Below are 14,457 nucleotides of genomic sequence, written 5' to 3' on the forward strand. Positions count from 1 at the left end.
TTACTGTTGTTTCATTCCACACTACAAACAGCAGTAAATAAAACAACATAATTACCTCACTCTTTAAAGCAAATAATTCAGTACTGTTCAGTAAACACAAAGTTGTACCTCACTGTATTTTATTGCTAACTTATAATAATAGCCTACTGAAAGATACAATACGATGCATATAAGTGGTTAGTATAATGTTAAGCTATGCTATGTAAATTATCTAGTTCACGTTTCTCAAATCCACATAACAACGTAATCAAGAACTTGTATGAACTATCTCATCTTTCTTATTTTACGATTCTTCTGAGAGTCAGATAAAACATATTTAACAGCACGATAAAATGAGTAAATTGACATGGGTTGCGAATTATGTATCATAAAATTCAATCTGACTCATTAACTGAATTACAGCAAGCTGTATCGTGCATAAAACAAAATTATTCAATCTCACTCATTAACTCAATTACAGAAAGCTGTATTGTGCATAAAACAAGATTTTTGCTAGCGTGAAAAAAAAGGAGTTACGCTCCTAGATTTGTGAAAGCTCTAATGTTTTACAAAAGATAGGTTTTATGAACAAATAATTCATGTGTTGCATATGATACGAGGTATAATAATCCTAATTTTTTATTTACAGATAATGTACGGAAAATAATATTTATCTCATACTAAATGAAAGAAATGCTTTTCCATATTACAAGAACTACTCTTTCACACCACTAAAACTTGCTAAAGAAAACGAAGCACGAATACTGTTTCGTCTTAAAAGAAAAAAAATGAACTGATTCGTAGAATTACCCCTATATAACATTCACTTCTATTTATAGCGGAATTATGGCTCATATGATGAGTTTAAGTATAATGACTTATCCTGGAACAGAATTAGGCTGGGAAACTAGCTTGGATCCCCAAAACATCAATCGTATGAAACTCACGCTTCTCGTACAATATATACTTATTGTCATGTACCAGTGTCCTTACAGATACTTACGTTTCAGTTCATTTGAACAACTAATTCAATTTTTAAAAAAAGGAAAATAGGCTGGTACGGACTATCTCCAAAGGTTTCTAATTACATTGAATATTGAAACTTCCTTGCAGATTAAAACTGTGTGTCAGACCGAGATTCCAATTCGGGACATTCTCGGTCCGGCACAAAGTTTTAATCTGCCAGGAAGTTTCATATCAGCGCACCCTCCGCTGCAGAGTGAAAATTTCATTCGACGTTGAATATTCTTTATGGCCAGAATGCAGTATGTAATTCCGGAAAAGGATTAAACTAAAGGAGTTGAACTATTAGCTAGTTTGTTCCAGGAAAGTATAGTAAGAATAGTACTATTCATGTTATACGTTAATGACTTAGTGCATTTATTAGTAGCAATATCAGATCTTTTGCAGATGATGCGGGTTTCAAAGAGAATGTTTTGACAAAGTACTGTTAGTAATTGTCAAATTGTCGCCAATAGGTAACAAAGAACTTGAGAATATTCAAATTATTTTACTCACAATCATCGATTACAATGGTTAAAGGTCCAGAAAATTATGTTCGTTTAGTGGTGAACAACCCAGGTCAGTGTAATAACGTGTTGGTTTCAAAACATTATTACTCAGATCTGAAGATGCGCAACTCTGACTGAAATTGATAACCGGGCCTCTCAACATTTTTTCGTCGTAGATTGTGAATAAAATAGTTTACAATTTTGGTAATGTCCAGTTAATAATGATAAAATAGCAGTACGGCCCAAGCACGCGCCGTTACCTCTTACCGTATAGAACTTTAAATTCGAACACTACATGAAATGTAAAAATGTAGCACTTTTTCACCACAGAATTAATTATTTACAACAGTCAGTGATATTATAAACATAGCTGGAGATGACAATACGGAGGCAGGCCTTTATGAAGATCGATTGAGCAAGCTTCGTTGGAAGTAAATGAAATATTACGCTTCGATATATTGGTAAGACACAAGAAAAGTCCAGTTTCTCTAGAAAAAGAAATTGTTTACAATTCCTTTACACGACATACCGGAATATCTTCAGAGAGTCTGGGGTATATAGCAGGACAGACTAACGGAGGACATGGAGGGTTTGGATAGAAGGGTGACGCGAATGGTCACAGGTTTGTTCGACCGTGTGAGGAAAAAAATTTAACTGACAGGCAGTATAGGGACTGGGCAACATCTGCCCATCTACAAACTCCTCCTTAAAAGGAAATTAGTTCCATATTTTCAAAAATATCTTTCAATTTTTGAGAAAGAAAATCGCCTAAAGTCGGCGGTTGTGAGTTTCTTTTTTTCTGAGATTAGGTGTATAACTCTAAATTCTCTTACGTTAAATGTGTACATACATAAGGAAGATGTAAAATGAAGTTAAACTGAATTATTCGTACGAGTAATTTTCTGGATAAATTTGGCTAATTAGAAAGATTCTGTGCTGGAGTTATTGCTCTTATTTATGGATTCATCTCTTTTTTTCCAGTAACATTATGCAAATGTTAAGCAAACTATATATGACCAGTCATCTCACCCTGACAATCACAGTCCGATTTCTTTGTTGGAACTGTGGGAAGTCATATCAGTGACTTAATATAATGTAAATAAAAGATTTTAAAAATGAGCCTTTAGGATTAACTGCAAATATGCTCTCTCTTGCACTCAAACAAGAACTGGAGTGGGTTCTATTACATTTTCTTGAATAGCAGATAAATTAACAAGGAACATAGCGTACAAGTATAGTCTTTGTAGTACTAAACTTCACCAAGGAGTGGTTATAAAGCCAGTCCCAATCTGTGCCTCGCAATTATGGGCTTCGTTTATGCTCAGTCGATGGATCCCACAAAACTACGGCCAGCTACAGCAGAATATCTGTCTTGTGAATGTAGGCCCTCCCGGTGAATACAGTTGGTGGAAAGCTCTCGGGTGGCAGGGTTAAAATATAGCGACGTCTCTGAGCGTGTCGTACTCGTAGCCAGAAGATGGTGAGTATCACACTCGTTGAAACGTCGCATTATTTAACCCAAGAGATTTTCAAGAACAGAATTGTCTTGTACTGCATTTTGTGCAAACTGGTTGAGAGTCCTGGTTGTAAAATATTAAAATAATAAATGGGGTAAAATAGATATTAATGGTCGATTTACGCGTCACTAGCGTGATGGAATCGCTTTCAGTAAACAGATAATTTAATATACATACATATAAACCAATTAAACTTTATAAATTAAAAGACGGGCTTAAAACAAAAACCACACAACCTTTAATTATCATGTCATGAATACATTTTAACTGTGAGGAATTAGTACGCTGCTTGTAGGATTTTCTCCAGTGTACTACTTCGGTTATGCACAACAATCTCAGTTATCTATCGTCACTAGGTATACTTCCATCAGAGTATTTCACCAGAGAAGCTATCGAACCATTTCCATTATTAAGTGTGAAACGAAACTCCATTGACAAAATTTCGGAGGTTATTCAGGGATATTCTCTGGGTACTTTGATATCATTGACCTATGGTCTCCGATCGCTCGTTACAGAGTAACTGCATTTTTTTTCTTATCCCCGTTTACGAGGGCGCATTGATAAGTAATGTCTCAAATTTTTTAAACTGAAAACTCTTAAAGCTTTTTAAACAAAACAGAAGTTGTTAATATTCTACGTCTGTATCCTTTATGTCTACATATTTCCAGTCCTCTGCCGCCAGAAGGCTTCGAATTGTAGTGTGTAACATGGCTGTGTGTAACATACTATGTCGGCGCGTGAGAACGCCCTGGTTTCACTGTCATGGATCACCCTCCATACAGTCCCGACTTGTCCCAATCCGATTTTCATCTGTTTTCAAAACGTAAACAACGTCTTCCAGGACTTTACTTTGATAGTGATGACGATATGCAAGAAGAGGGGAGGTTGTGACTCCATAAGAAAATATTCTTACAGTGACGGTATCAACAAACTGGTCCTTCGTTGCGAGAAATGTGCTCGTCGCCAGGGTGACTATGTTGAGAAATGAATATCTAGACATGAAGTTTCAATATATAGAACGATACTAAAATTTGTTTTATTTGAAGCGCTTTAAGACTTTTCACATAAAAAATTCGGAAGCATTACTTTTCAGCACGCCCTCGTACTTTTGCGTCTGTATTGCAATGAAAGTCTGCATAGTAGTTTGGAAACGAACTTGTTCCATTCGCTCACTTCACTCTCTCTTTATTACAGTAATCCCCACGTTACTCTTCGCCCTCTAACTCGCATTTATTATTGTTCGGCTCTGTCTTGGGTTTATTCTCTGGCAGTGACAGTTGCACTTTTACAGTAGCGCGGATAGGTTACTGATGAAGAGTTGGCCGATATGCACTCGTGTTGGGGTTGACAGAATACAGAGGAAGAGTGGCGATAGGTTGCTACGCTGCGCTTTTCCTGCTGTAACAGCAACCACATCACAATACCACTGCATTTCTTCGTAGGTGTCTGTGGCAAACCGGATGCTTCCGCGTTCGTATGTAAGATACTGGTATTTTGATGACCTATTCACTGTTGCGAAGATATATTCACAGAAGCGAAGGTAACTGGAGTAACAAAAAGAATAAATTATAATTACGTTATTACTCTGTGGCGAGCTACCGGAGATTACTAGTGCCTTCTACCAAAATACTTCCAAGGGAACCTCACCATTGCTCCCTCCTCAGGTTTAGTGGTAAGATGTCACAGTGAATAGCCCGTCAAAAACTGAACACAGGTCAAGCATAAAAACAGGAAGAAGATGTACTGAACTATGAAATAAAAAAGCAAAATAGAAACAGTGTACACTCAAAGATTAAGAAGTGCAACATTTAGTCGAATGTGAGAGCCATGGCGTCGTGATTAAGTCACGGTGTTGGACCCTCGTGCCCTTTATTTTTATTTTCATTTTTCACACCTTTGCGAACTGTCCGTCCAGTCACTGAAATGTTTGTCCTCTTTCTGTAGTCTTGGCAGTTGTCATACTATACATTGGCTATAGAACATGAGTCCTGTAGTAACAACACATTAATGCCGTAAGTAAATGTGATGAATAGTGACAGCAGAAGAAATACCACATAGACGTCTCAAAGAAATGGAAACAACAAATAAACGGGTGTGAACAATGTTAGAAACACAGGAATTCAAGTGTCATAACTTCCAAAACGGTACGCAACTTCAAAAACATTTAAAAACATGTATTATTTTGACAGAACACACAAGAAACTGTGTGATTGTGACACTGTTGCGTTCATTTGTTGTATCTTATGTGACAAACTATTATGATTTCGTCATTCCCCTGGGAGTGATCACATTCACATTAACACCTAAATCGGCCAAGGGGAGATATCTCACTCATTTACCAGTCGTACAAACTAGGTGCGTCGATAAGAAATTCCTATCATATGACACACGTACTGTCACTAATGCCGTGTATAGCACACCATTCGTGTTCTCTCGTAGAGGATTCGGTTGACTTGTCGCCTTGTCATCAAACGTTTGCGGTTCCCAATCGAAAGCCACTTCCTTTCGGCTGCTAATGGAGTAGTTGCGCAGAATCAGCTTTCATTATAAGTCCCTTCCTTACACCTCGCTGTTGCAAACGGACGTTACATCATGACGCAGACACAAATTTGAATACAACGAACACCGAATAAAATAATAATAATTAAAAGAGAAGAAAGCACGAGGGAGCTTTGAACACCGTGACCGATTAGCCACGACGCCGTCGGTTCTTTTCTGCGCTCACTGTTGCACTTGCAGGCTTGGACCGTTCACGGCTTCTCTTTTTTTTCACAGTTCAGTACACCTTCTTCCTGTTTTCACACTTGAACTGTGTTCAGTTTTTGACGGCAGTCCACAGGGCCCTCTTACCACTAAACCTGATAGGGGTGCAATGCACAGTTCCCTTGTTAGAAAAAATTTGGTCTGAAACATAGAATCATAGTCTCTTGCAATTCATCGTTCCCATCTTTATAGCAATGTGTCATGGTTTTCAGGCGGTGCGTTTCCTTGTTGTAATTTTATCCCTCATGAAGCGGGCATGCTGTCTGCAGTTAACATGCAGTTCTTGAACACAATGCACATGAAATTTGAAACGCAAATATAAGACATGAAATACTGAAGTCCCAAGCAGAGTAAAATTGAAAACGAGATAAGGATATGACGGTTTGCTGCTGGCTGGATGGTGTTGGGTTGGTGTTGGTGACGCTGTTGATGGTGGTGGTGCTGTTGGTGGCGGTGATGCTGTCGCTGGAGATGACGCTGTTGGTGTTTGCGATGGTCACGGCGCTTTTCCAAGAGGACCCGGCCACCAGAAACTGTACGTACTGCCACAATATCTTACTACACAAGCACTTCAATAACTACGTCTGTCCGACATCAAGTGAATAAGGAAGCAGTAATAACGTGATTCACTTACGTAGAAGTAACGTATGTCAAATAGTAACAGAGGTGCAATTTGTCGCAACATAGTAAGAGGTCCAAATAACACAAAACACATCAAAAATTTTAAAAAAATTTCCTTTACACCTAAAATTTTATTTTTCAGCTGTATCGTTGGCAGTGTGTTCTTGCCATCACTATAAAAGCACAAAATATGTTTTTATCGTTTCTATAAGAAATCAGATGTATCAATGATATCAGCATCATCACGTGACGGGCTACGCTGTTCCCTACATTTCCCCTCCCCTCTCCGTCCCCTCTCCAACCAATACCGACTTAATATAGAAACAAAAAAGCTGATCACAGTGCAGCGTATTAGGACACATTAAAATATAGTCCCAGAGCAACCATGTTAGCTGTGCTCATAAGTGTTCGAATGATCTGAATTGTTGCACAATGTTCAAAGGTATCTGCCCAAAAAATCCACGTCTAAAATATGTCAGCAGAACACAGACACACACACAAACACATATACACACACAGTTCGCTCATGGTAATGTGCATGTACTGTTACACACCTCTGATTATGGAAAAAATTTAAACTTTGCACCAAAACAATATTACATTATTTCACAAAATGTGCACTGAAAAGCCAAACAAACTGGTACACCTGCCTAATAGCGTGTAGGGACCCAGCGAGCACGCAGAAGTGCCCCAACAGAACGTGGCATGGACTCGAACAGTATCTGGAAGTAGTGCTGGAGGGAACTGACACCATGAATCCTGCAGGGCTGTTCATAAATCTGTGAGAGTACCAGGGGATGGAGATCTCTACCGAACAGCACGTTGCAAGGCATCCCAGTTATGCTCAATAATGTTCATTTCTGGGGAGTTTGGTGGCCCGCGAAAGTGTTTAAACTCAGAAGAGTGTTCCTGGAGCCACTCTGTAGCAATTATGGACAGGTGGAGTGTCGCATTGTCCTGCTGGAATTGCCGATGTCCATCGGAATGCACGATGGGCATGAATGGATGTAGGTGATCAGACAGGATACTTTCGTACGTGTCACCTGTCAGAGTCATATCTATAGATATCAGGGGACCGATATCACTCCAACTGCATACGCCCCACACAATTACAGTCTCTCCATCAGCTTGAACAGTCCCCTGCTGACATGCACGGTCCATGGATTCATGAGATTGTCTCCATGCTCGTACAAGTTCATCCACTCGCTACAATTTGGAACGAGACTCGTCCGACCAGACAACATGTTTTAGTCATCAACAGTCCAATGTCGATGTTGGCGGGCCCAAGTAAGCTTTGTGTCGTGTAGTTATCAAGGGTACAGGAGTGGGCCTTCAGCTCTGAAAGCTCATATCGATGGTATTTCGTTGAATGGTTCGTACTCTCACATTTGTTGATGGCCCTTCACTGAAATCGGCACCAATTTGCAGATGCAGAAGGGTTGCACTTCTGTCACTCTGGAGGATCTCTTGAGTCGTCGTTGGTCCCGTTCTTGCAGGATCGTTTACCGACCGCAGCGATGTCGGAGATTTGATATTTTACCAGATTCCTGATATTCACGGTACACTCGTAAAACGGTCGTATGGGAAAAACCCCCTTCATCGCTACCTCAGAGATGCTGTGTCCCATCGCTCGTGCACTGACTATAACACGATGTTCAAACTCACTTAAATCTTGATAACCTGTCATTGTAGCAGCAGTAACCGATCTAACAACTGCGCCAGACACTTGTAGTTTTATATAGACGTTGCCGACCGCAGCGCCGTATTCTGCCTGTTTACATATCTCTGTATGTGAAAGCGGTTGTCTATACCAGTTTCTTTGGCGCTTCAGTGTATAAGGTTTCCAGAACAAAACACACATGGCACTATTATAGTTAATTAACTGAGCTGTAATATTTTAAAACATACACAGGTTTTGCATCTTGGTAATAATGACAAAAATTATAGGTTAAGCGAAAGTTGTTGACGATCATAGTTTTGATTTTTGTACCACACTTTTGAACCACAGTGGAACATCAAATTAAATATTTTCACATCTAAATTGCCTGTATTACTTATTAAAATACATGCAGCTCACTTACTGACAGTACATAAATAAATTATAGGTTAATCGAAGACCGTAATTCGATCTTTATACTAGGCAGTAGTTCATCAAAATATATAAAAACTGATTCTATAGCACTGAAAGAGTCACATGATGCTACTGGTGATAGAGTACAGCTTAATGTGCACTTTTCGATGACAAGTACGAAAGTACGAAAGTAATCAATGTTATTCTATTCCTAGCTCTTATTTCGTTAAAACTGGTATTTAACATCGATATCGAAATGGGGTATTAACTTTATCTTGCAATTCAAAACGTTGTCATCTTTTGCTACCACACAGTGGACGCTACATGACACTACAGTGAAATGATCAGTAGTTACACACATTCCTATAAGCAAGAAACAAGAACTGCTATGTTTTCAAAGTTACCCAAACCTTATAGCGATTTAATGCTAGAGCACTAAAATGTTTGTCTCCTTATGCTGATAATGCTGACAAGGGTAACTCCCCATCGCATTCCCCCTGAGATTCACTGGTAAGAGGAGCAAGTATACAGCCCTTCAAAACCTGAACACGGAGCAAACATGAAAGCAGGAAGAAGTTGTACTGAACCATGAAAAAAAAAAGCAAAATAGAAATACCGAGCGGTCCAAGGACAAGATGTGCAATATACAGCAGCCTCAAATAGGAACGGCTTTGTGGTTAAGTGGTCACGGTATTGAAGTGGCAAGTGGGCGAGACTTGTTGAAACCTCCGTCGGGCCAATTTTTTATTCCCGCTGTTCGCTCTATTGACACCTGTGTCTGTGTCGTGGTGTAACGTCCATTTGCAACAGCGAGGTATAAGGAAGGGACCTACAATGACAGCTGAATCTGCACAACTCTATTAGCAGCCGAAAGGAAGTCGCTTTCGAATGAGAACCGCCAACGTTTGATGACAAGGCTACCAGTCAACCTAATCCTCCACCGGAAAACACGTCTCCTGTTCCACACACGGCATTAGTGACAGTACGTGTGCCATATGTTAGGAATCTCTTATCGACGCACCTAATTTGTACGCCTAGTAAATAAGAGAGATATGTTTCCTTGCCCGATTTAGGTGATCGTATGAATATGAATGTGAATGTGAACACTCCCAGGGGAATGATGAAATCACAATACTTTGTCACATAAGCTGCAACGAATGAACGCGACAGTGGTGACTCTTGAATTCCTGTGTTGTAACATTGTTCACACCCGTTTATTTGTTGTTTTCATTTCCGTGAGATGTCTATGCGGTACCTCTTTCACTCTCACTATTCATCACACTTACTTTCGAAGTGTTGTATTCTTGTCACATGACTCATATTTTATAAGCAATGTATAGTATGACAACTGCCAAGTTGAGGCCGGTCGCTAGTATATACTTATTTTTATCAAAATAAGTTCAAATAACATGGATCGACTACACTCTCTGTCATACAACAAAGTACCAAGAAGATGTCGAGAAAATGAGAGAACCTATCAGGACATGATATCAAAAATAAATGTGATTGGATTACGTACTCCATGCACTTCTTGCGAAAGTGTTCACTTGACATTCCAGTTTAGGCAAGGAATGATCATTTTATCAAAATGGTTCAAATGGCTCTGAGCACTATGGGACTTAACATCTATGGTCATCAGTCCCCTAGAACTTAGAACTACTTAAACCTAACTAACCTAAGGACAACACACAACACGCAGCCATCACGAGGCAGAGAAAATCCCTGACCCCGCCGGGAATCGAGCCCGGGAACCCGGGTGCGGGAAGCAAGAACGGTACCGCACGACCACGAGATGCGGGCCCAAGACTGCAGAAAGAGAACAAACATTTCAATAACAGGACGAACAGTTCACGATGTTGTGAAAAAAAAAATGGCACGAGAGAATTCTGAACACGACTCGTCGGCTTCACAGTCCAACATCGCGTGCACTTAACTCACTTCGCCGCAGTTGTTCATTGTTGCTCAGTATTGCACTTCGTAAACTTGGACCGTTCAGTGTTTCTATTTTGCTTTTTTTTACTGTTCATTACAACTTCTTCACTGGTCGCTGTGGCCGAGCGGTTCTAGGCCCTTCTGTCCGGAACCGCGCTGCTGCTACAGTCGCAGGTTCGAATCCTGCCTCGGGCATGGATGTGTGCGATGTCTTTAGGTTAGTTAGGTTTAAGTTATTCTAAGTCTAGGGGACTGATGACCTCACATGTTAAGTCCCGCGGTGCTTACAGCCATTTGAACCATTTTTGAACAACTTCTTCCTGTTTTTATGCTTGTCTGTGTTCAGCCTTGACGAGGTATCCACGTGGCCATCTTACCACTAAAACTGAGCGGGGTGCGATGGGTAGTTTCCCTTGTAAGTAGGAAAGGCAGTGGTAGTTAACACAAATCAGTTTGTAGGGTTATGGCAATTATGATCGGTTTATAGTGTGATTAAAAATATCCTGGCTATTAATTTGCGTGGTAATGCTGATCAGTTTACAGGGTGGCTGTCATTAGCAGCATTATATTGGGTGGGGCAATGATAGATCACTTCCACTACCCTATGTGCCGACAATTATTGACAGATGCCTGGTTCACTGATTCTTCTAACATGCTACTGATTACCCTCCATCAAGATGAGTCCTTATTTTGCTGCGGTAAAAGCAGCCGACTTGCAGAAGAAGTGAAGAATAGGTAAAAACCCCATTGACTACGAACATAACTTTATAAATAAAAGCAATACATATATGGTGTAAAATACCTTTTATTGCAGTAAGCTTAAGAACTGTAACGAAATGTCCAGGCACTCGTAGCGAGAATGAATATCGTAACTCCAAAATTCACCAAAAATGAACTAAAAAATGTATGTGTTCGATAACGTAGATAAAAATTCGCTTAACGCCTTTCTGAGAGACAATTAACAATGAAAGTGTAGACCAGAGGCTTGAGTTCAAAGAAATAGTATCAACAGCAATCGAGAGATTTTTAATAAACAAATTAACAAAAGATGGAGCTGATTCCCCCCCCCCCCCCCCCTCCATGGTACATAAAACAGGCCAGAACTCGTTTGCACAAACAACGAAAAATCACGCTAAATTCAAACGAACGCAAAATCCCTAAGATTGGCGCTCTTTTACAGAAGCTCGAAATTTAACGCAGACTTCAATATGGGATGCTCATAATAGTTTCCACAACGAAACTTTGACTCGGAAATTGGCAGAAAACCCAAAGAGATTATGGTCGTTGTAAAGTATGCTAGCGGCATGACACAATCAATGCCTTCTCTGTGCCAAAGCAATGGAAATGCTATCGATGACAGTGCTGCGAAAGCAGAGTAATGAAACAAAGCGTTCCAAAATTCCATTATCAAAGAAGACAAAGCAAATATTCCGTAACTCGGATCAAGAACAGCTGCCAACAGAAATAACTCAGAAGTAGATATCGTCGGAGTAGTGAAGCAACTTCAGTCACTTAATAAAAGCAAATCTTCCGGTCCGAATTATATAACAGTTAGGTTCCTTTCAGAGTATGCTGATGCGATAGCTCCATACTAATAATAACACACAACCGTTCGCTCTACGAAAGATCTGTTCCCATAGACTGGAGAGCTGCACAGGTCACACCAATGTTCAAGAAGGGCAATAAGAATAATCCAGTAAATTACAGGTCCATGTCGTTAACGTCGATATGTAGCAGGATTCTGGAATATATACTGTGTTCGAACATTATGAATTACCCCGAAGAGAACGTTTTAATGACACATAGTCAACAAGGATTAAGAAAACATCGTTCTTGTGAAACACACCTAGCTCTTCACTTACACGAAGTGTTGATTGTTGTCGACAAGAGATCTCAAATTGACTCCTTATGTTTTTATTTTCAAAGTGCTTTTGGCATCGCGCCTCACAAGTAGCTTGTAATCAAACTGCGTGCTTATGGAACATCGTCCCTGTTATGCGACTGGATTTATGACTTTCTGTCAGAAAGATCACAGTTTGTAATAATCGACGGAAAGTCATCGAGTTAAACGGATGCGATTCCTGGCGATCCTCCAAGTAATGTTACAGGTCTTCTGCTCTTCCATATTTGTATAAACGATTTAGGAAACAATCTGATCAGATGTCTTAGATTCTTCGCAAGTGATGCTGTCGTTTATCGCCTAATAAAGTCACCAGAAAATCAAAACGAATTGCAAAACGATTTAGAAAACATATCTGTATGGTGCGAAAATTCGCAGTTGATCCTAAATAATGACAAGTGTGGGGTCATCCACATGAGCGCTAAGAGGAATCCGTTAAACTTCGGTTACACGATAAATCTAAAGGCCGTAAATTCTACTAAATGCTTAGTAATTACAATTACGAACAACTTATTGAAAAGAACACTTAGTAAATGTTGTGGAGAAGGCGAACCAAAGGCTGCATTTTATTGTCAGAACACTTAGAAGATGCAACAGATCTGCTAAAGAGGTTACCTACGCGACACTTGTCCGTCCTCTTTTGGATTACTGCTATGCAGTGTGGGATCCTTATCAGTAGGATCAATAGAGTACTTTGAGAAAGTTCAAAGAAGGGCCGGAAATTTTTGTATTTTCGAGAAATAAGGGAGAGAGTTTCATAAATGTGGTACAGGATTCGCGGTGGAAATCGTTAAAAGATAGTCGTTTTTCCTTTTAACGTGATCTTTTCACGAAATTTCAGTCGCAGACTTTCTCCTCCGAATGAGAGAGTGTTTCGTTGACGCCGACCTGCGTAGAAATAAACAATCATCATAATAAAATAAGGGAAATCATAGCTCGCATGGGGAGATTATAGGTATTCGGTCTTTCCCCGTGCACTGTTCAAGAGTGGAACAATAGAGAATTATTGTGAAGGTTGTTCTATGAACCCTCTACCATTCACTTAAGTAAGTTTCGCAGAATAGCCATGTAGACGTAGATGTACTAACGGAAATGATAGCCTGAAACTGGTAATGGCGTTACATTAAAATAACTTCACGTCAAAATTGAATCAGTGTGCTGCAGCCCCCCCCCCCCCCCCCCCCCCCCCCCCCGAAAACTGTGTCAACTTCTCTGAAACTGAATCAACTTACCTTGAAACTGTAACAGAGAGCTCCCAAAAACAGTATCATATTTCCCCATAACTGTAACATTTTGCCCCTCCTGGAAACGTCATCAGTTTGCCCCTCACCTGTAAAAGGTTGACCAACAACTTTAACAACTTGTCCCCTGGAACTGTATCAACTTGCCCCTCCCCTGAAACCTATATCAACTTTTCCGCAAAACTGTATCAACTTGCACCGAAACAATTTGCCGTGAAACTGTATCGACATGGCCTCAGAAATGCATGAACTCGGCCCCCAGAACTATGTCAGCTTGCTTCCAAAACTGTATTGACTCGCTCCCAAAACTACATGAGCTTGCCCCCAGAACTGTATCAACTTTTCCCGCAACTGTATCAACGTGCATTGAAACAGTATCCATCTTGTTCCAAAACTGACCATCATGGCCCTATCCAATGTATCTGGGGGGATAACAGCGGCAAGGCTTGCAATTTCAGGGTAAGTGGGCGCAATCTTGGGCAAGTCGATGCAATTTTTGGGCAAGTTGATATATTATTGTGGCAAGTTGTTTTATTGTAATGCCATTACCAGTTTTGATTTATCAAACACATCTTTAGATGACTACACTAGTTTACTGGTGGTTTTTCAGTCTTAAACTTACTGTAATTAAAAGGAGTTTTACGCCAAATGTGTATTACGTTTATTTATAAAGCATCTTCTGTAGTCATTGGTATTCTTGCCTCTTATTCAGTTATTCTGTTAATCAATGTTTTTGTCCATTGCAAAGCAGGGACTTACGTTGGTGTGGTGTAATAAGCAGTGTGAAAGCAGAAGCACTGAAAAGGCAATTAATTTTAAGCACGTAGGGTAATGGCACTTAGTGCTGTAAACTGTCACTGCCCCACCCACTAGAATTCTGCTAATGGCTGTCACCCTGGAAATTAATCATCGTTGCCCGAGA

At 40.0% G+C, this 14,457-nt stretch overlaps 1 protein-coding gene across 1 annotated transcript in view; it reads left to right on the forward strand.

Moving 5' to 3' along the window:
- The first annotated feature begins 6,145 nt into the window (after positions 1 to 6,145).
- The window catches only part of LOC126273340 (mucin-5AC-like), a 129,870-nt gene continuing 121,558 nt past the window's right edge, over positions 6,146 to 14,457 (forward strand). Inside the window, exon 1 of the mRNA XM_049976886.1 lies at positions 6,146 to 6,309. Coding sequence (XP_049832843.1) covers positions 6,146 to 6,309 — 164 coding nt within the window. The remainder of the gene's footprint in view (positions 6,310 to 14,457) is intronic.

Source organism: Schistocerca gregaria, chromosome 5 (genome assembly GCF_023897955.1).
Source record: "Schistocerca gregaria isolate iqSchGreg1 chromosome 5, iqSchGreg1.2, whole genome shotgun sequence".
Taxonomy (NCBI): Eukaryota; Metazoa; Arthropoda; class Insecta; order Orthoptera; family Acrididae; genus Schistocerca; species Schistocerca gregaria.